The sequence below is a fragment of the Geotrypetes seraphini genome, chromosome 6 (genome assembly GCF_902459505.1).
Source record: "Geotrypetes seraphini chromosome 6, aGeoSer1.1, whole genome shotgun sequence".
NCBI lineage: Eukaryota > Metazoa > Chordata > Amphibia > Gymnophiona > Dermophiidae > Geotrypetes > Geotrypetes seraphini.
Window position 1 is genome coordinate 132,485,941 of NC_047089.1, and position 20,600 is coordinate 132,506,540.

General features: G+C 41.2%; 1 protein-coding gene across 1 annotated transcript; it reads right to left on the minus strand.

Annotated features, from left to right (window-relative positions):
- Positions 1-11,361: 11,361 nt before the first annotated feature.
- Positions 11,362-19,798, minus strand: OXGR1 (oxoglutarate receptor 1). Its single transcript, XM_033947606.1, has 2 exons — positions 19,701-19,798; positions 11,362-12,715 (listed from the first exon to the last, which is right to left on the minus strand). The coding sequence occupies exon 2, from the start codon at positions 12,706-12,708 to the stop codon at positions 11,686-11,688; it is 1,023 nt and encodes a 340-aa protein (XP_033803497.1). The 5' UTR covers positions 12,709-12,715; positions 19,701-19,798; the 3' UTR covers positions 11,362-11,685.
- Positions 19,799-20,600: the final 802 nt, after the last annotated feature.

Below are 20,600 nucleotides of genomic sequence, written 5' to 3' on the forward strand. Positions count from 1 at the left end.
CGTAATTGTGATCCATCCCCCACCCCTGACAATACCGGCAGGAGGGAGCCCAACCCCTCTTGCTGAGGAGCACCACCCGTCGACCCCCCCCACTCCCCAAAACAATACCAGCAGGAGGGAGGCCAAGCCCTCCTGCCAAGGTGCGAGTCCCCAAACCCCCTGATTCTCTCAAATACCGGAAGGAGGGAGCCCAACCCCTCCTGATGAGGTGCACCCCATCGACCCCCCCATCCCTGAAACAATACCAGTAGGAGGAAGCCCTCCTATGGGCAGGGCCTTAGATACCTGGCCCAATCAGGCCCTAGGCCTGCCATTTGGAGGATGACGGGCCTGCAGGGCGGATGGGCTTGGGACCCATCCATTTGGCCAACTTAATGTAACTTTAGGGAGTGTCATGGGGTTGGGGGGTTCAGGGGTGATTGGGGGTTCAGGGGGGGGGCGATTGCAGGGGCATTCACCTCGGCAGGACGGGTAGGGCTCCCTCCTGGTATTTGAAGGCATCGGGGGGCTTGGGGGGCAGTTCACAGCAGTTCAGGGGCGGGATCGCATTCACAGCAGGGGAGATGAGCCATCTCTCCTGCCATGATCGTTGCGGTGGGGGGTGGACAGGTTGCCGGGGCAGCTGAGCTGATCGCGGCAGCTGTGATCAGCTCAGTGGCACCTATTCTCAACTTATACCTGTTTTGACATGGTCTAAGTCAAAATGTATAAGTTCTGACTTGGCAACCTGTTTAAAGTTTTTGGTTATATTTGCTGTACGACTAAGTCTAGGTTGACCCACCTCCCGCCCTTTCCCCTCTTCTAAAAACGCCTCTTTTTACTCTAGGCATTTAGAGGCAGGGGAAAGACCTAAGCTGCTTTTAGATATATGTAAAACCAGCTTTGATTATTGGTACTTGGATGATCTGGCTTTTTTTATCGTCCAAGTACTGATTTAGGCCACTTTTTTAACTTTTAAAAACATTATTATTATGAACCCCATATTCTTTCTGAATTTGCCCTAACACAAAAACAATAATAATAATCTTAAAAAGAAAATAAGCAAAATGAAAATTCCCATGAATGACAAGGGAAACTAATAGGGTTGATATTAGACATTGTCGCCTTGAAATTAAGACAGTGTTGAGCCTCCTGTGTCATGGGGGCTCAGAACAATTTTCTTAATTACAACTCTCTAACACTGGCACAGGAAATTAAACAAAATGAAATTCTATAGGCTATACTTCCCTAATATATTTATTTTCCACATTTATCTCAATATTCTAATCAGACAACAATATACACACACAATAAAATTGACTAATAACAATATTTAAAACAGAAAATATAAAATATACAGCAACATAAAAGCCAAAAAGGTACTAGTCAGATATTCTTTTCCAGCTCAGACTGTATAACAAATAATACATAAGAACATAAGAATAGCCTTACTGGGTCAGACCAATGGTCCATCAAGCCCAGTAGCCCGTTCTCACGGTGGCCAATCCAGGTCACTATTACCTGGCCAAAACACAAAGAGTAGCAATATTCCATTCTACCGATCCAGGGCAAGCAGTGGCTTCCCCCATGTCTTTCTCAGTAAAAGACTATGGACTTTTCCTACAGGAAATTGTCCAAACCTTTCTTAAAACCAGCTACACTATCCACTCTTACAACATCCTCTGGCAATGCATTCCAGAGCTTAACTATTCTCTGAATGGAAAAAAATTCCTCTTATTGGTTTTAAAAGTATTTCCCTGTAACTTCATCTAATGTCCCCTAGTCTTTGTAATTTTTAATGGAGTGAAAAATTGATTCACTTGTACCCGTTCTACTGCACTCAGGATTTTGTAGACTTCAATCATATCCCTCCTCAGTCGTCTCTTTTCCAAGATGAAGAGCCATAACCGTTATAGGCTTTCCTCTTACGAGAGGAGTTCCATCCCCTTTACCATCTTGGTCGCTCTTCTTTGAACCTTTTCTAGCGCCACTATATCTTTCTTAAGATAAGGAGACCAGAATTGAACGCAATACTCCAGATGAGGTCGCACCATGGAGCGATACAGGGGCATTATAACATTCTTAGCCTTGTTAACCATCCCTTTTTTAATAATCCCTAGCATCCTGTTTGCATTTTTGGCCACCACCACACATTGGGTGAAAGGTTTCATCGTATTGTCTACAACAGTGGTCTCAAACTCAAACCCTTTGTGGGGCCACATTTTGGATTTGTAGGTACTTGGAGGGCCGCAGAAAAAAATAGTTAATGTCTTATTAAAGAAATGACAATTTTGCATGAGGTTAAACTCTTTATAGTTTATAAAACTTTCCTTTAACAGTTAAAAGAAAAGATATATAAACTATAAAGAGTTTTACCTTATGCAAAATTGTCATTTCTTTAATAAGACACTAACTATTTTTTTCTGCGGCCCTCCAAATACTCTATTTTTTCTGCAGCACTCACATTTAAAGTTTAATATCTTTTCTTTCTCAAAACTGGCACATTTCATTCACTAAATTGAAAATAAAATCATTTTCCTACCTTTGTTTGGAAATTTCATCAGTCTCTGGTTGCACTTTATTCTTCTGACTGTGCATCCAATATTTCTTCCCTTCTTTCAGCCTCCTGTATGCTTCCTCTCCTCCAGACCTCATTCCCTCCCCCAACTTTTTCTTTCTTTCTCTGTCTGTCTTTCTCTGATTCCGTGTCCCATTTATTGCTTTGTTTCTGGCTCCCTGTCCCCCCCTTCTTTCTTTCTTCCTTCCTGCCCTCCCCCATGCCACCGCCGCCAGGGAATAGGCTGCTGCTGCTACCGCCATTGGGAACAGGCCGAGATCTCCACGCTTCTATTCTCCACGGGGCCGACCAACTCTCGCCACCCGACGTCAATTCTAACGTCGGAAAGGACGTTCCGGGCAGCCAGACAGCGATTGGCTAGCCAGAACGTCCTCTTGACGTCAGAATTGACGTCGGGCGGCAAGAGAAGCAGGGAGATCAAAGAGCACAGTGTCGGCCTGTTCCCCGATGGCAGCGATGAGAAGGGAAGGGAAGCAGGTTAGGCACCACTGCTCTAGACGAGCCGCACTCTAGGGAGAACAGTGGAGGGTGGCCAGCTGTGCGGACCGCCCCCCCTCCCCCCCTTGGTACGCCACTGGAGCAGCAGCATGTCTGATCGGCTCGATCCATTCAAAGCTGCGGGTGGCAGCTCCTTGCGAGATCCGCGCCTGAGTCTGAAGCCTCTCTGATGTTGTGATGTCAGAGAGGCTTCCGATGCAGGAGTGGATAGCGTGAGGAGTCGCCAACCCGCGACTTTGAACGGAATGAACCGGCCAGACACACTGCTGCTTCAAAAGGAAGAGAATGATCCAGTCCAGACCGCGGGCTGCAAATAAAACTTGGAGAGCTACATGAGGCCCGCAGGCCGCGTGTTTGAGACCGCTGGTCTACAATGACACTGAGATCCTTTTCATGGGCACTAATCCCCAAGGTGGACGCTAGCATCCAGTAACTGTGATTCAGGCTATTCTTCCCAATGTGCATCACTTTGCATTTGTCCACATTAAATTTCATCTGCCACTTGGATGCCCAGTCTTCCAATTTCCTAAGGTATGCCAGCAATTTTTCACAATTTGCATGCGTTTTAACAACTTTGAACAGTTTAATGTCATCTGCAAATTTAATCACCTCACATTTATGTCAATACTTTTTTTCAGTGCAAACTAACTAGTAAATCTTAGTTTATAGTATACCATAATACTTTTGTAAAAGAAAAGTTTTCAGCTCTTGAAATATTCAATAGTATGTATGAAGAGCCGCTGAAAAGTTCTCAATCCAACCAACAATGTTGGGGCAGTCTCCATCGAGGGCTATACACAGGGGCAAATTCTGTAATGTGGACATCCAACCTGTAAATTGGGAGCAGGAGGGGTGCTCAGCCCATTCTGCTCCTGCAGCCTCCAGCGATGCAATACCAGCCTTAGGCCCCACCCTAGTGCATCATGTGATGCATGGGGAAGGGCCTAAGTCCCTGATTGGCTCAGGCGTCTCGGGCCCCTCCCTTGGAGGGGCCTGAGCCACCCAGGGACTTCCTTAGGGCTGAGTCTAAGGAAGTCCCCGATTGGCATTGTGTCGCTGGAGGCAGGAGGAGGGACTGAGCACCCCTCCTGCTCCCAACTTACAGGTATGGTGGATGGGCCAGGCCGGGCCAATGACAGTAGGGGGCTCCTGATGGCAGGAGGGAGTTGGCACCACTGATGGCAAGTGGGAGTGGGCATCCCTCCTGCCAATTTTTTGGGTTCGGGGAGGGGAGAAGGGAGGGAGTGCTTTGTCGAAGGGGAGAGGCTTTTTTTTTTCTCGACCAGATATTTTGCATGTGTAATACGCAAATGAAAAAAAGCCGGTAGAAGCCCTGACAGTAATGACAGGAGGCTTCTTCTCCTGCCACTATTGTTAGGGCTCAGAGTGAGCAATTGAGTCAGGGAGTTTGCGTGCAAATGATTTGCACCTCCGTGCAAATCATTTGCATGCAAAAAAGATAGTGAATTAATCGCTGTTTCAAAATCAGCCAGCAAATCTGCCAAGAGCGATTGAATCGCTATCTTTAGTGAATCTAGGCCTTTGTCTCTTTCTCACCCGCTCCATGTCTCGCTGTTTCTCACCCACCCCACTCCTTTTGCTTTACACTTCACCCCAAACCCCCTCCTCTGTGACTTATTACTGAAATGCTTTGATGTTCCATTTACATATACTGACAATTGTGAACATTTTCCTATTTCTGATTTGAAGAAGGGTTAACTTCAAAAGCAAATCAAACAATGCACTAACCTTTATCAAGCTGCGCTACTGAGCAGTGTGAGCTAAATGCCGAACCACCCATAGGAATAGAGTGGGCAGCACAGCTTAATAAAAGAGATGTTATTTTAGTTCAATAAAAAAAGGTATTACTTTTATTCTTTTTGTTTTAGTTCTTTTAATTCTATATAATGTATTATAAGAAAAATTTAAAAGTACCACAGCTATAATAGATGCAACTATTGTTAACGTTTTTATCCCAATAACTTTACTGCCCTACAATTCAATCCACTTTACTTTTAGTAAAAAAATAAATTTGAAAATGACTGTCAATCATGTGAGTGTGTTTGTGAGTCATTAATCCAGTACAGTTAAAAAGGTGCTCAACAACTGCACTGGCAGGAAGTGGAGTATTCAATCTTCTAAAAAGTTCCTTCAAATCAGATTAGGCTGAAAACTACTGATACAGATGATAATGGCAATGATGATGATAAAGCATTCTGTGCTATGCAGGTGTTTCAGACAGAGAATTTTCTTGATCAGCACCTGCAGACCTTATTTGAAGAAATCAGTACTTGTAATTTATTTATTCTTGTATTTTAATTAAGGTCATTGGTATGGTTATGGTTATATGATTTTATGATTTGAGCTAAGAACCTGTTTTTAATATGTTTTTCTGAGTATACTAAACTTTATATGTATGTGCATTTACAGTATTTTATATTGCCCCCTGAAGCATCCCAAGGTGAAACATGGCTATATAAGACATTTGTTTTTAGTGTCTGGGCCATGATAAGTGAATAAAGTCTACTTTTTAGCTTCACATCAGCATCCTGTTCTTATTTTTCCCTTGATTGATTTTGTCAGTTGATTGCCTTGCTTTTTTCTGGAATAACGTTAGATTTGATATCAGCTCACAGAGGCACACATCTTAGAACAAATAAAAAATAAACATTTTAATGAGCAAACAAGGTATTTATAGAAATTTTCAGAAAGGTGTGGAGCATAACCCACAGGTTTGACTTTTACAAGATGACGTGCCTCTGGAGATCTACTGTAAGATTTGACATGCACATCAGCAGTCAATGTTTCATCGTAAAGTGGACTATGCTTCTACTCGTGTGTTTACAGCCTCATCATCTGTAATTAAAACACACAACTTGTAATATTATGTATCTCTGATGTTAATTATATGTGTGTGAGTGTATTTCTGGTTTAAGCTACTTCTAAACTAGTCAGATCTGAGGAGCAGCAAGGAAGTGCACAACACTTTAAAGTAATGAGGAAAAAACTTGCTCTGGTCAGGTGATTCTTCCATGATTTTGGTTCCAGGGCAGTAAGTGTAATTTCCTAATTGCTCATGCTTAAAAATTATAGAAAATGTATGTTGTTTTCATAAAACTTTGCTTTTGCAAGCAGGATAGTCATATTTTACAATGTATATTTAAAATGTGAAAATGCTCAATCTTCATCTTTTCATTCTTATAAAGTCATAAAAAGCAACATTTGAATCACAATTAACATACAGCTTATTTATATTGAAGTTATACAAAGATGATCACAGAAGATTTAGAAGTTAGTCCTTGGTAGCAGTTTTCAAAGTCTAGTATATCCTGGTGGAAGCACTTACCTTGCTCCTCTGAGTATGCCATGTTCTCCTTGAATGTCTCAAGATGAGCATCAAGGACATGGACTTTGAGAGACATCGTACAGCCTGTTTTACAGTAATTCACCAGATTCTCAACCAACTCCATATAATTTTTGGCCTTGTGATTGCCCAGGAAGTCCCAAACCAAAGCTATTCCAAGCTGCTTTCTCTTTCCTAGTTAGCTTCTTGGAAAATTCCTTGTACTCCAGGATCTTTCTCTGTGGTCCAATGAAGACACTAGTTTTTATTTTTGCCTCAGACAGATTAGGGAAGATACACTGAAGGTATCTGAAGGCTGCCAATTTCTTATCTAGAATTCTGACAAATTGTTTTCTGGAAGTCTACCAGTAATTGCCACATGACATTTTGTCTCCCCCACAGAGAACTCGGTCCACTGTGGTCAATCCCACCTTTGGTAGTGTGCCTTTGTGTCCCTGCTGTCCTAAAGACAGGGATAGCAGGGAAACTTAGGGCTCCTTTTACTAAGGTGCGCTAGCGTTTTTAGCTAAATGAAAAATACTAATGCAAGCTCTATGGAGGCTTTAACGTCTAGCGTGCACGCTAAAACCGCTAGCACACCTTAGTAAAAGGAGCCCTTAGTAAAACTGCCTTGTAGATCCTTTAGGAATGCCACCATTTTGAAGTCTCTGATGACCTCCCAGTCATACTCATACTTCAAGGTGCCTAGTAAGGTTTTGATGCTGTTGTAATCCTCTTTGAGGTGCACTGAATGAGCCAGTTTTGGAGCAGCATGGTTTTGATGCTCATGGATGAGCTGTCAATGAAGAGACACCACTTTTGGATTAGAAGCGATTCCAATTGTCTCAAACACACTGGTCACATTGTGGCAGAAGCAGAGCCCATCTTGATGGGTGAAGAACATGAAAAAAGCTCGGTGACACTTCCTCTGATCTGTGACTTGCATCAGGTTGTTGACGACTTTTTAGTTTGGATAGTATGGGTTTCTCTCATCAGCTGCACCACTGATATTGTAAACTGGATCTACAATGTCGCCCTCACTCTCTGACTTGCTGCTCTCTTCTGAAGACAGCTGTTCTCTCTCTGGGGGAGTGGGGATGGGGAACTCAGGGCAATGTGGCAACGGGGCAATGGATGAAGGAATGTCCGGCTATGTGATTGCAGATGCATGCTTGCCAGTTTGACATATTGAAGGGTTCACTATGCAAATAGTAGTTGCTTGAGTGGGTTCCCACCACATTCTTAGGATAGCCAACTTCATAGCTCTCTTTTCTTCTCTGTACCATCCTATAGAAGAACAAAATGAAATTGTGACAATGAAAATAAAATTATTTCACCTATAACTAATGTGTACAAGATTCTCACAACATATTTCATATATAATATATTATCAAATAAAACATTTAAATATTTAAACATTCTAAGAAATGCTATAGCAGAAAATTCTGCCAGCCTAGTGAGAAACAAAATTGTCTTACCTTACAGAGTTTTGTTGGCAGTGCTTCCATGTGAAGTGAGGTGCCCAATGTTTGTCTTGATTCCCAACAGGCATGCTGCAATATACCTTGTAGGCATTGCACATGTTAGCAGATGCTTCTATGGAGTACTATTTCCCTCTTATCTTGATAAACTGGAAGCATACATAGCAAAATGCATCTGCTGGATGTTTGTGCCCTAGTAAAAGGGCCCCTAAGTTTACTCAGCTTGAAATCAATCTGGAATGTTCTGCATAAAAGGTAGATTTCAAAATATCAATGTCCTGATCACAAAAGCAATGTGTGAGGGTAAAGATAGCCATTTTCTATACTTTTGTAGCATAGGCAATTAAAAAAAAAAACACTTATTACCCAGGAACAAAAAATAAAAAAATACAATTTTGGTACATACCCCTCCCCCTTTTAGAAAAATGTAGCTCATAGGAATTCTATGAGCATCAGAGCTATTACCACTGCAGCCAGTGCTAAAACTGTGCTACACTTTTGTAAAAGGGGTGGGGTGGGGAATAGTGTAATAGGAAATAGTGTGTATATATGTTGGGGTCAAGGGAAAAGAAGAAAGGATATAATCTTAATTTGTTTCATTTCTTAGGATGTGCTAAATTTTCTATTATGCTCTAAGGGACCATTTTACAAAACTGTACCAAATCTCTATTTTTAGCATCAATGGCCTCATGCTAATGTTCTCACTACAGATGGTCTCACAAATATGTGAACAAATTCAATTATCCGGATGGTGTCACACACAAATTCTCAGTCCAACATCCGAGTATACAATTACTCAATTTTAGTTCAATTTTAGTTATTTTATTTTGTGAAATCAAACTTTATAATTGTGCCAATATATATTCTTGTATAGAAGAAATGCCTCTGAAACACCTCCTCTGCCCTTGATAATAAATTTATATCTGGCGGGAATTGCGGTGTAGAATATTCCTCTCTGGCCTTAATTCATTCTTACTTTTTATAAATGCATTAATTATTATTTTTTCTCCATTAAAATATTTTGACCATTCATCTTCAGTGTCCAAACAATAAATATATAAATATTTTTTAAATGATGAATTTCATACTTAACTTAAATTCATCTCGACTTTGGTTTGACCTGGGATAGCAGACACCTGAATGAATAGAAGAACAATGTTCAACAGTTTTCATGTGGGTAAATGCATGTGTACCAATAGTATTTGAAAATTGCCCCTTTGCTCTGTGAAACCATAAGCATGCTTTAACTTGAGAAATGAGCAGAATAGGTCACAAAGAGAAAGTATTTGAGGGGGTTTTGGTTTGAATTCCTTGATGGAGTCGGCGGGGGCAAGGGGGTCCTTTAAGTTTTAAGTTCAAGTTTCAAGTTTTATTTCACATTTGATGAATCGCCTATTTCAGAGTTCTAGGCGATGTACATAATATAATAAAGAAACTTTAACCTAATTACAATAAAATCAAATTGTGACTCACATGAGAGATAGGGAAGGAGGGTAAAGTTACAATGGGGAAGAGGAAAAAAACCAAAAAAACCAGGGAAGAACGAAAGGTAGGGTAAAAATTTATTCAAAGCATTTCTTGCATAATTGTTTGAGCCAAATCAACAATTTAGAGGATTAAAAATTAGTAAATGGCGTCCATAAGGTAAATTATAGATCGAAGGCGTCCTTAAATAAATGAGATTTTAAAAGCTTTTTGAATATTAGGATATCACTTTCTATTCTAATATAATGGGGAATTTAAAATGCATCTTTCAAACAGGTAAAACATATACGAGTATAAAAATTCACATAATCCTCTTCCAGCCATTTTTTTAAATGAGCTTACAGGTTCAAAGGCTTTAAAATGGCCTCCATAGAACTGGGTTTCTTTATACAATATTTTCTTTGTATTGTGACAGTCTGTGTAAATGAGTTAGAGAGGTATTGACATTAACAGTGATTTTTCCTCTGATGGATTTTTATTTAAACTTCTGGAGTTAAACTTTTGTTTCATCTGCGGGTGAGATTGGAGACTGGATGTGTTGTGGTAGATGGGAAGATTTAATTTTAGCATGAAAGACATCATGCCATAACATAGAGGTATAGCTCAATTAAATCAGAAACAGACAGTGACCACGGTGCTCATTTTGGAGTTATATGGATGTCTCAAAAGGTCAAAATGGATGATCTTGTGTGCTTTGAGTGGGACTAAGGAGGGGCCAAAATCTGGATGTCCAACAGTGATTACTGAAGGGGAAGATACATCCATGTATAAAAAGAAGGACATCCTTATTTAGATTTGTTTCAAAAAGGTACTCTGATTGAGCAGCTGTCCAATGGAGAAATTAAGGCATGGCACCTCCTTAATCCCCCCCTTGATTGCTGTCCCCTACCCAAACGTGAAACTTGAAGGATATACTAGGCTCTATGGGCATTCCTAAGAGAGCAGGAATCAGGTCTGTGAATTATTCTAGTGGGTGTACAGTTTACTGTAAGCCAAGAGACTCAGGTTTAAATCCCACTTCAAGTATTTTTCCTTTTAAATCATGAGCTCTCCAGAAACAGAAAATTGTCTACTATAAATATATGACACCTCAAAGCCTGGAGGCTGTTGAAGTGGTGTATATTCAGGTACACCAGTATTTTTCTGATCCTGGAGGACTCACAATTACAAAAACAAAGTGGGATTTGAACCTGGGTCCTTTGGTTTAGTCTACTGCACTAACTACTAGGCCAGTGGTCTCCAATGTGTGACCCCCCAAATCTTTCATTGTGGCCCTCAAATGTTTGGATGAAATGTTCTTCAAATCTTGTATATGCGTTAATTTCAATTTTGCCCAGTTGATATAGTATCCGCAAACAATCTCTTAAGTTTGTTACTCAGGTGTCTCATTTATGGGATTTGCTACTATTGACTATCCTACTATTGACTATCCAAAATAAAGTGAGTTTTTAAAATATATCTGTGAAGTGTTATAGAATCATTATTGGTATTAATTTTTAATGTTTACTATTCAGTTTGAACAAGCACGTCAAGGTGGTTTACAAAATTAGTAGTATGTGTAAGCTTGAAATCTTTTAGTGGCCCTCAGAGTTTTCTTGTATTTACACTGTGACCTTTTACAAGAAAAAGGTTGGAGCTGCCCCTTCTCTTCAACTGCTAACTCCAGACTCTGTCCCTTCAACCTTGCTGCACCGTATGCTTAGAACAAGCTGCCTGAATCCCTACGGCGGGCTCCATCTCTGGCAGTGTTCAAGGCCTAGTTAAAAGCCCACCTCTTCGAGAGTGCTTTTGATTCCTAACTCCTCTCACCTTGGGTTCTGCATCCCCAACCCTATATGTCATGTCTGTCTGTCCAAGTTAGAGTGTAAGCTCTTCTGAGCAGGGACCATCTATAAATGGAAAAAAATGTACAGTGCTGCGTATGCTTTTCAGCACTATGTAAGTGATAAGTAGTTCTAGGCTTAATCTCTCTGCATGAATGTTTGTGTGACCATTTTCTAAGAATGCTGCTCTACAGATGTTCATGTTCCTTGTTTTCCCCTTTTTAAAAATTTGGATATTTCCAGTGCATGGATATCCATTTCACTTATTTTTGAAACATGGCCTGTTCAAAAATACATGTGAGATGGACACCCCTATACTGACTTGGTTGTCCTTTTGAAAATGCCCCTCAAGTCTCAGAATTGATATATTCAGTACTGATTTCCAGGGTCATTATCCTTGTGTTAGCATCAAATTCTCAGTGGAAGTAGATTACTGAACTTCTCAGAAGTTATAGGTAAGTATTCTCAAATGGACAGTTCAATAACATGAGCACATTTTTATGGCCTATAGATTGCATCAATATTGTTTCCTGTGTATGGCATGCTGTTAGTCAACCTGCACCGAAAAACAGAAAGGACAACCTGTTGGAAATTGTCACCAATAATAGTATACAGTATTAGATTGGCAAATGTATTTAGTGCAGCTATTGGTCTAAAGATGATATAGATGGCTTGAATCTGTTTTTCAAAGTAGCAGCTGAATTTATGAACTCTCATTTCAATCCAAATGCCTCGAAGAATGTGAAAGGGTAAAAAACACACATAGAAGACCACCAAGAGTGTAACCACAAGAATGCGTGCTCTCCTTTTGTAAATATCACGGGTATAGGGTCCATTAGCTAAACTGTAAACAATTGACGTGTAACACAGAGTCACGACCACCAATGGCAAGAAAAATCCAAGTACAGTCAAAATCCAGTTATACCACCTGACCCTGTCCAATTTGTTTGAGCTCGTAAAGTCCAGGCAGGCGGAAGAGCCTTGTTCTTCTGTTGAGGTAAACATTATAGACATTGGAACGACAGTCATCATTGCTATTAACCATACTGCTGAACAAGCAACTATGGCCCATTTCCTGTTGTGAATAGAATGGAACTTCATGGGATGGACAATTACAATGTAGCGGAAGATACTGAAACAGGTAAGTAACAGGATACTGCCATACAGGTTCAAGTGAAAGACAAAACGAACAAATTTGCACATGAAGTCCCCGAGGGTCCAGTGTTCCTGATTGGCATTGTAATACACCAAGAAAGGAAGGCTTGCTAGGTACGATAGGTCTGTGATAGCCAAGTTAAACATAATAACAGTGCTGTTTCTCCAACGCCTCATCTTGAAGAGGTACACGTAAATGGCAAACATATTTCCTGGGAATCCCACGAGAAAAGTTATACTGTACATGGTAGGAAGGTAATATTCCTTCATCAAAAAGTCAATATGTAAATCGGTGCAGTTTGGAAAAATCTGCACACTGCTTTCCAGTGCAGTTTTATTCATGAAGTCTTCTGACAGAAGGGTCATGATCTTTCTAATGCACAGAAGAAAGTAAAGGATAACTGTTAATTGCTAAACCAATACAGACATATTCCATATAACTGCAAATGATGGTATGCTGAAATTCATAAATATTATATACTAATGTATACAAAATTATTCTATAAAAATAAATGATATTACATGGGAGCTAAAGAGAAGATTTGTTTTATGGCTTTTTTTGGTATTTCCGTCATGAGTTTTGTCACTTGAGCCATTGATTCCTGATCTTACAGATTTCAGAATCTTTGTAGAGGAATTATACAATCATAAGGATATAAGCAGGGTAATTCTATAACAAGGTCCCTAGAATTAGGCATCTGCAGGGTGTAAAAGAGAACAGCCACCCCTTGGCCTTATATTCAATGGATTTATGCCAAGCAATGCACGCTTTATGCTAGCTGCCCATAAAAATAGAATGGTTGGTTTAGCAACACATGCTACATACCTTGGAGCACACTTTTGTAAAAGGACTCGTTTTGCCATAAATTGGCCTCTTTGAAAATTTACTAAGGCTGAGTGCATACGATATATTTTTACTCAAAATTTCACTAAGGGCCCCTTTTACAAAGCCGCAGTATATGCACCTCTTTGAAATTGTCCTCTGAAAATTTACTAAGGCTGAGTGCATACGATATATTTTTACTCAAAATTTCACTAAGGGCTCCTTTTACAAAGCAATACTGCCGCAGTATATGCACCAAAGCCCATAGGAACTGAATGGGCTTCAGTGCATTTACCACAACAGCATTGCTACTGCTGCTTTGTAATAGTGGCTCTAAACGCTTAAATTTAGGAGCATAAAAAGTGGGTAGCAATAGGAGTGGATATAGGGAGGGATAAAGAAGTTAAGAGCACAGAACTGATTTTCAGTATCGGGCTCAAAAATGAGGCTCACAAATCTAGTCAAATGAATGGCAGGCCTATATTTATGAGCATAGGCCCCGAGTCTCATAGAGCTGCTGAATGTTAGGTGGTGGGAGGCATCCTACTGCTACTAAACTAAACTAAACCTTAGGTTTGTATACCGCACCATCTCCACAAGCGTAGCGCTCGGCACGGTTTACAGGATTAGGCTGAAAAGGAGCTACAATGAAGGGTTATAGGAAAGGAGCTAGGAAGATAAAGAGGGACAGGGTACCAAAGGCTACCTAACTTAATTGGTTTAATTTGTGATAAACCATGTTTAAAACCAATTAAAAACTAATGTACAAAAAAATGTAGGTGCCTGCAGGTGCCTAAAGAACAGGCCACTGATGTCCCATCCACAGAGGTGTCTACCAGTGCTTACGGTCAAAGTGGGCATTACTTGCGCTGGAAGTGACCATAGGCACCGGTAGGAGCCCCAGTGGACGCGATTCTTTTGTAAAGTTGGCCTGCATTTCTACCATCTACTTTACATGTGACCGCAATTCTGCAGCCAACGTCGGCACATGATTGACATGTGACCAGCACCGGTTTTGGAGATGCCGGCCAATACCAGGGTCGGCTTCAGAATCCGTCCCATAATGTTTAAGCTCCTAAATTAAAATGAATTTTCAGCTGAAAAGTTATGCTCTTAAATCTGGCTGAAAAAAAGAGTACAAGTTTAGGAGCATAAATTTAGGAGCTCAGCCTTTTCTGAATATTGGGCTCCTACATTTCTTTGTAGAATAGAACTTAAATGGCTTTCAATGTGCTCAACATTTCAACGTGATCATGTCAGCCATATAGCTGGTTTAAGTGCAAGCAAATACCTACATACAGCATGTGCCCTTGTAACTTAGGGCTCCTTTTGCGAAGGTTTTTATCACACGCACAAAATTACCGCATGCTAATCTACAACCTCCTAAAAAGGAGGCGGTAGTGGCTAGCACGTTCAGGAATTTAACACGCACTATTGCGCGCGTTAAAGCCCTAGCGCACCTTTGTAAAAGGAGCCCTTAGAGTATTCTGCAAGTTGCACACAAACATAAGAGCCTGTCTATTGTATATCATGCCCATGCTCCTGCCCTGTGTGTACATCCCCCTTGCAAATACAGGCTAAGTAAGTTAAGTAAGTATTCACAGAATAACACTTAGGCAGAATGTTACCATAGGTGCACACATACACGTGTAAATGCAAGAAATGTAATCATTTACACATGTATTGTGCATACTTTAAATGCTAGTGCCTAAGTTTCTTCTGTGTTTTGAGCCGTTTGGTGCAATCCCTTAGTGAGGGAATTTTGTGTTTGGCACAGACTGCTGGTGGAGACTTAATGTCACAGCCCTTGATATAGCATGGCTTCCCTCTGTTGCGTTACTGATGATGTCATCAATGACACGGCAGAGGGAAGGCCCTGGCAGGAAAGGCAGCGAAGCAGCCCGTTCAGAGTGCTTCTGTCGCTGCTGTTTTAGAGGTTTCGGAATATAGGTATGTCAGGCTCATGGTGGGAGGGTCAGTGGGGATAGAAAGACGCTGCAGAGGGAAGGCCTGGCTCCGGCAGGGAAGGCTGGGAAAAGCCTGTTCAGAGTGCTGCTGCTGCTTTTGGAGGCCTCGGAGCTTCTGCACAAGGGGATGGGTGAGAGGCAAGGAAAGATGCTGCACATGGGGGGGGGGGGGAATAAAGGAAAGAGGAAGAATTGGGGTGGAGGAGAGGAAGGGAGAGATTATTGGCAAATCGGGCAGCACTAGTGTCAGGGATGGAGTCAGGGAGTGTCGGGGCTTATTTTTGGTGTAGGACTTATATTAGGAGCATCTTTACAAATCATGTGAGGGCTTATTTTCAGGGTAAGTCTTATTTTCGGGGAAACACAATAGTACTAATTGTAATACCCTTTTTTCTATTCATTTTTCATATATACACACAATATAATCTTATTTGGTCATACAGTGAATCTATACTGAGACACATTCTTTTGCTAACAATTCCTAACACTCCATTTGCTTTTTTAACTGCCATCACATACACTGCTGAGGATTTCAGTGCATTGACCAAAGTAAATGTATGATCATTTTCCTAGTTAAGAACAAGACTTGTCATACTGGGACAGACCAAAGGTCCATCAAGTCCAGTATCCTGCTTCCAATAGTGGCCAACCCAGGTCCCAAGTAGAGAATGATGTGGGGGGAAAAAATTGTCCCCATCCCCGCCCCGTCCCTGCGGACTCTGTCTGATCCCATCCGCACAAGTCTTGAATAGCTATCTGTCCAAGTACCATACCCCTTTGTGCACTTGTCCCTGTCCCTATTCTCATCTCCATGCCCATTAGTTCCCCTCTGTTTCTGATACCTCCCTGTGTCTCTCCCTCTCTTTGCTGTGTTCAGTATTTCATTCCCTATTCCTTCATTTGCTTAGTATGGCATCTCCTTTTCCCTTCTCTTCACTCCATCAGCCCCCCTTCCAAAGGTGCAGCACCTCTCCCCTTCCTTCCAGCTCCCTCTCCTGCAGGTCCTGTAGCTCTCTTCTTTCCCTTCAGCTCTAGCCCTCCACTCCATAGGTCAAGCACCTCTCACTCCCTTACCTTCAGCTCCATCTCCCCTCATTTGCTCTTTTGTCCAGCCCCAACCCCCTTCCTAGGCCAATTCCTCCTTCTACTTTGCCTTACATTGCTCCCTCTCTTCATCAGGGCTGACTGCTCCAGCTCCCCCAGTCGCTCTCGGGTTCAGTGGGTCCAGATGGTGTCCCTCCCTCCCTGCTGTTGGCACACACCTTGCAGAGCCAGCCAATCTCTCACAGGCATGTTTGACAGTGCTGGCAGCCTTCCCTCTGCCGGGCTCCTCCTTATGAAACAACTTCCTGTCTTTATGTAAAGAGGAAGCTGCGTCATAAGAAGGAACCCGACAGAGGGAAGGCCGCCAGCACCATCGAACCAGTCTATGTAGAGATTGGATTGCTCTGCAAAGTATGTGCCAGTGGCAGGGAGGGAGGGAAGCCGGCTGGAACCGCTGGACCCATGAGAGAGGGGGGTGGGCTGGAGCTGCCGGACTCACAAGTGAGGGGAGGTGGGCTGGAGCTGCCAGACCCACGGGTAAGGGGAGTGTGGGCTGGAGCTGCTGGATCCATGAGTAATGGGAGATGGGCTGGAGCCACCAGACCTATGAGTGATGGGGGGAGGGGGGATAGACCTGTGATGCTGGGATATTGGGGAGCTGTGGTGGATGGGGTTCCCCGCAGGAACAAAGCTGTTTACCACTCTGCGGAGTGGCAAAAAGCTTTGTTCCCGCACCGACAATGATCAAATATAAATTCTACCCATTCCTGTGAGTTTATTGCTGTTAGCTGTGGCTAACCGCTTTAATGGGTCACTGTGTCACTCTCTGTCTCAATTACCTAGCTAGATCCCAAGTAATAAAGCAGATTTTATACTGCTCATCCTAGGAATAAGCAGTGGATTTCTCCATGCCATCTCAATAATAGCCTATGGACTTCTCTTTTAGGAAATTATTCAAACATTTTAAAACCCCACTAAGCTAACTGATTTTACCACATTCTCTGGCAACAAATTCCAGAGTTTAATTGCATGTGTGAAGAAATATTGTTTTAAATCTATTACTTGGTAGCTTTGTTGCATGCTCCCTAGTCCTAGTATTTTTGGAAAGAGTGAACAAGCAACCACTCATTTGCAGATTTCTGTTATGGAGAAAGGGTTATAAGAACATAAGAATAGCTTTACTGGGTCAGACCAATGGTCCATCTAGCCTAGTATCCCGTCTTCACGGAGGCTAATCCAAGTCAGAAGTACCTGGCAAAACCCCAAATAGTAGCAGCATTCCATGCCTCTAATCCAGGGCAAGAAGTGGCTTCCCCCATGACAGTCTCAATAGTAGACTATTGACTTTTGCTCCAGGAACTTGTTCAAACCTTTTTTAAAACCACTACATTAACCACTCCAGGAACCAGCTACATTAACTGTTCTAGGAACTTGTCCAAACATTTTTTAAAACCAGCTACATTAACCACTCTTACCATATTCTCTGGCAACGCGTCCCAGAGCTTAACTATTCTCTGAGTGAAAAAATATTTCTTCCTATTGCTTTTGTTTACTCTTTATCTTCATTGAGTGTCTTTGTAAATCCTGATGCAATAAAAAAAAAATTGATCCATTTGTACCCTTTCTTTCTGTTACAAAAATGTATTTTTAATAAGTGTTGCAAGGAACTTGTTAAAAGCCAGTCACCCAGCTTCTTGCTATTGAGGGAAAATGCCTTATTCATTTGGGATGTGCTGTTTTACAATGAGAGGAAAATAAAAAGGTTGTTGTTTTGTGAACTGAAGTAAATAATGATAAATCAGGAAGATGTAACAGAGGCATCTTGACAAACTAGAAAGCAACATATTCTCAGATATTAAAAAATGCATCTGTTTACCAGTAAATATGTAATAGCTGATGTTCTTATGGATGACTGTTTAAAAAAAATCAAATATAAAATATATGTATAATTTCAGGCTGCTGAACTATTAGTATCTGTAATCTATAATTAAAGGCAGCTATGGCTCCTGAACACTGAAGGGTGGCCAATATAGCACAATTTTTTTTAAAGGGCTCCTAATTGACCAGTGAGTCTGACACTGGGCTTCATGGGACAGGTTCAACATAGATTTATCAAAGATTTACCAATCCTTTTTCTTTTGAAAGTGTAATATTACACTTAAAAAAAAGTCTAACAGATTGGTAAGGCAAGACTTTTCTTTGATAAATGGATAAATGGAAGTAAGACTTAGATGTCTCAATCTGTCCTCCTTTTTCTGGAGCCATATGGTAACCCTACTGCCAAATGCACAGCATTTTGTAAAATAAATGTATGGATGAGCAGGACTGAATGTCCATATCTCTTCATATGCCACGGAAGCAGTTATTTTAAAAAGTGACGAGGGGGGAAATGTACAGCTCTAGCTCATGTGTGTGGAGCAGCTTTTCATAATCACTGCTTCTGTTCTACATGCACACCAGTCTCTCTGCTGATCCCCTTAAAGCATCTGATCTCCCCTGACATTGCCCTAATGGCACCTTTCTCTGAACACATACTCCTTGAATTTAGTACTGCAATACTACCGCTAGAGGCTGCAACAATCATTTACACTTACTGTACGAACTGTGAGGGCAGGAGTAAGTGGGGTTTGCTCTTGCCACAAGGATCACTAAACTACCAGGACTGGTAGATAGACTGGGGGAAGGAGGGGAGGGGCATATGTGGACTCCACTTACAGTATATGGGCCCCAGCTGATATTCAGCCAAGATCCATATAACTCGTATGTATCATATGAATATTAGTTGGGACTTGCATGAGATTTGGCTGCTAGCTGCTGTCTGGCTCAACATCAAATATCTGGGGTTAAATTAGCCAGTGACAGTTTATTAAAAAATATATATATATTATAGACCATTGCTGGCTGAATATTGACCAAATTACAAATTGCTTTGAGTTGTATAAGGAAAGTGTTAAATAAACAAAACTAATAAATTCATTAAATAAAGGATTAAGGACTCCTTTTATGAAGCAACGGTAAAGCCTTTTACAATGGGCCTGTGAGGTAAATGTTCCGATGCTCATTCAGTTCCTATGAGTGTCGGAGCATTTACCTCACCACAGTAAAAGGCTCTACCACTGCTTGATAAAAGGAGCCCTAAATAGGGTACTCAGGGAGGAACAGGTAAATAAGGAACAGTTGACTACCAGAACCCTTTTAAATAGGACAAAGACCAGGGGACATCCCAAGTAGCTACTAGTAGGTAGCACATATAAAATAAATTAGATTGTTTTTTTTTTTTCACTCAGTATACAAGCTGTGAAACATTTTGCCTGAGGAAGTGACAAGGCAGTTAGGACAGAGGGGTTTAAACAAAGTTTTAGCTAAGCCTCTGGAGGAAAGTCCATATTCTGAGCTCTTTGGGGAGAACAGGATAGAAAACTCAATCAATCAATCATTATGTACCATGTAGGTTTGGAAAGGCCATTGCTTATCCCTGGGAGTGAGCAAAAATACAATGATCTGGCAGGTACTTGCGATCTAACCTGGTCACTATTGGAGATGGAATACTGGGCTCAATGGACCTTTGTTCAGATTCAATCAGGCAATTCTTATGTCTGTGTTCCCATGTTGTTTCAATTCTGTCATTTCATTATATGCTTAAGTTGCATGCTAAAACAAATGAAATAAAAAAATGAAAACAGAGATCAAAATGCAAACTGAAACAAAATGAGAGTTATCTTTCATAATCAGGTCTCTTTTTTATGGTTACTCTGGCATGTTAGTTGGATCGAGCTTTGTTTTATCCCAGACCTGTCATCTGTGAACATATACGCCACAGTGACCCTTAATGCAGGTGTTCCTCAGACGCCGAAACACAGTGCTGTGTCGGGTCCACAGCTTCTGCTTGTGTCCTTTTCTGAAATAAACAAGTTGGTCTTACATCAGTGATCTTCAGTGGAGTGTTCATTGTCCATTTCCACTTCCTTTTGTATAATTTTTCTGAATGGCATACATGGCTAAACTCCTGGAAATGTTTGTCATATCATTTTTCTGATGCTGCATAAAGAATGCATATATGTGGTGTCCTGAAAAATAAGGGACCCCAACATTTTTCCAAATAATCCAGAAACGTCCTACTGCAGCAGAAACTTCTGCCTGAAATTTGATTCATTTCCGAATACTTTTACATTCAACATGATGGAACTCCAATGCATCAAGCTCACATAATGGGTGGAGGGGCATAATAAAAAAGAAAGTCTAAGCCCCTAAACCCTGAAAGTAGCAACAGGGAAAATGTCCATTCTCAAAAAAAAGTCCAAAATGAGGGTTGTTTTTAGAATGGCCTACCTCTATGTTCAGCAGTGCCCAGACCACCACTACGTTTAACCTTAAAACACATTCCCAACCAAAAAATTGCCCAAGTCCCAAACTCAGAACTTTTA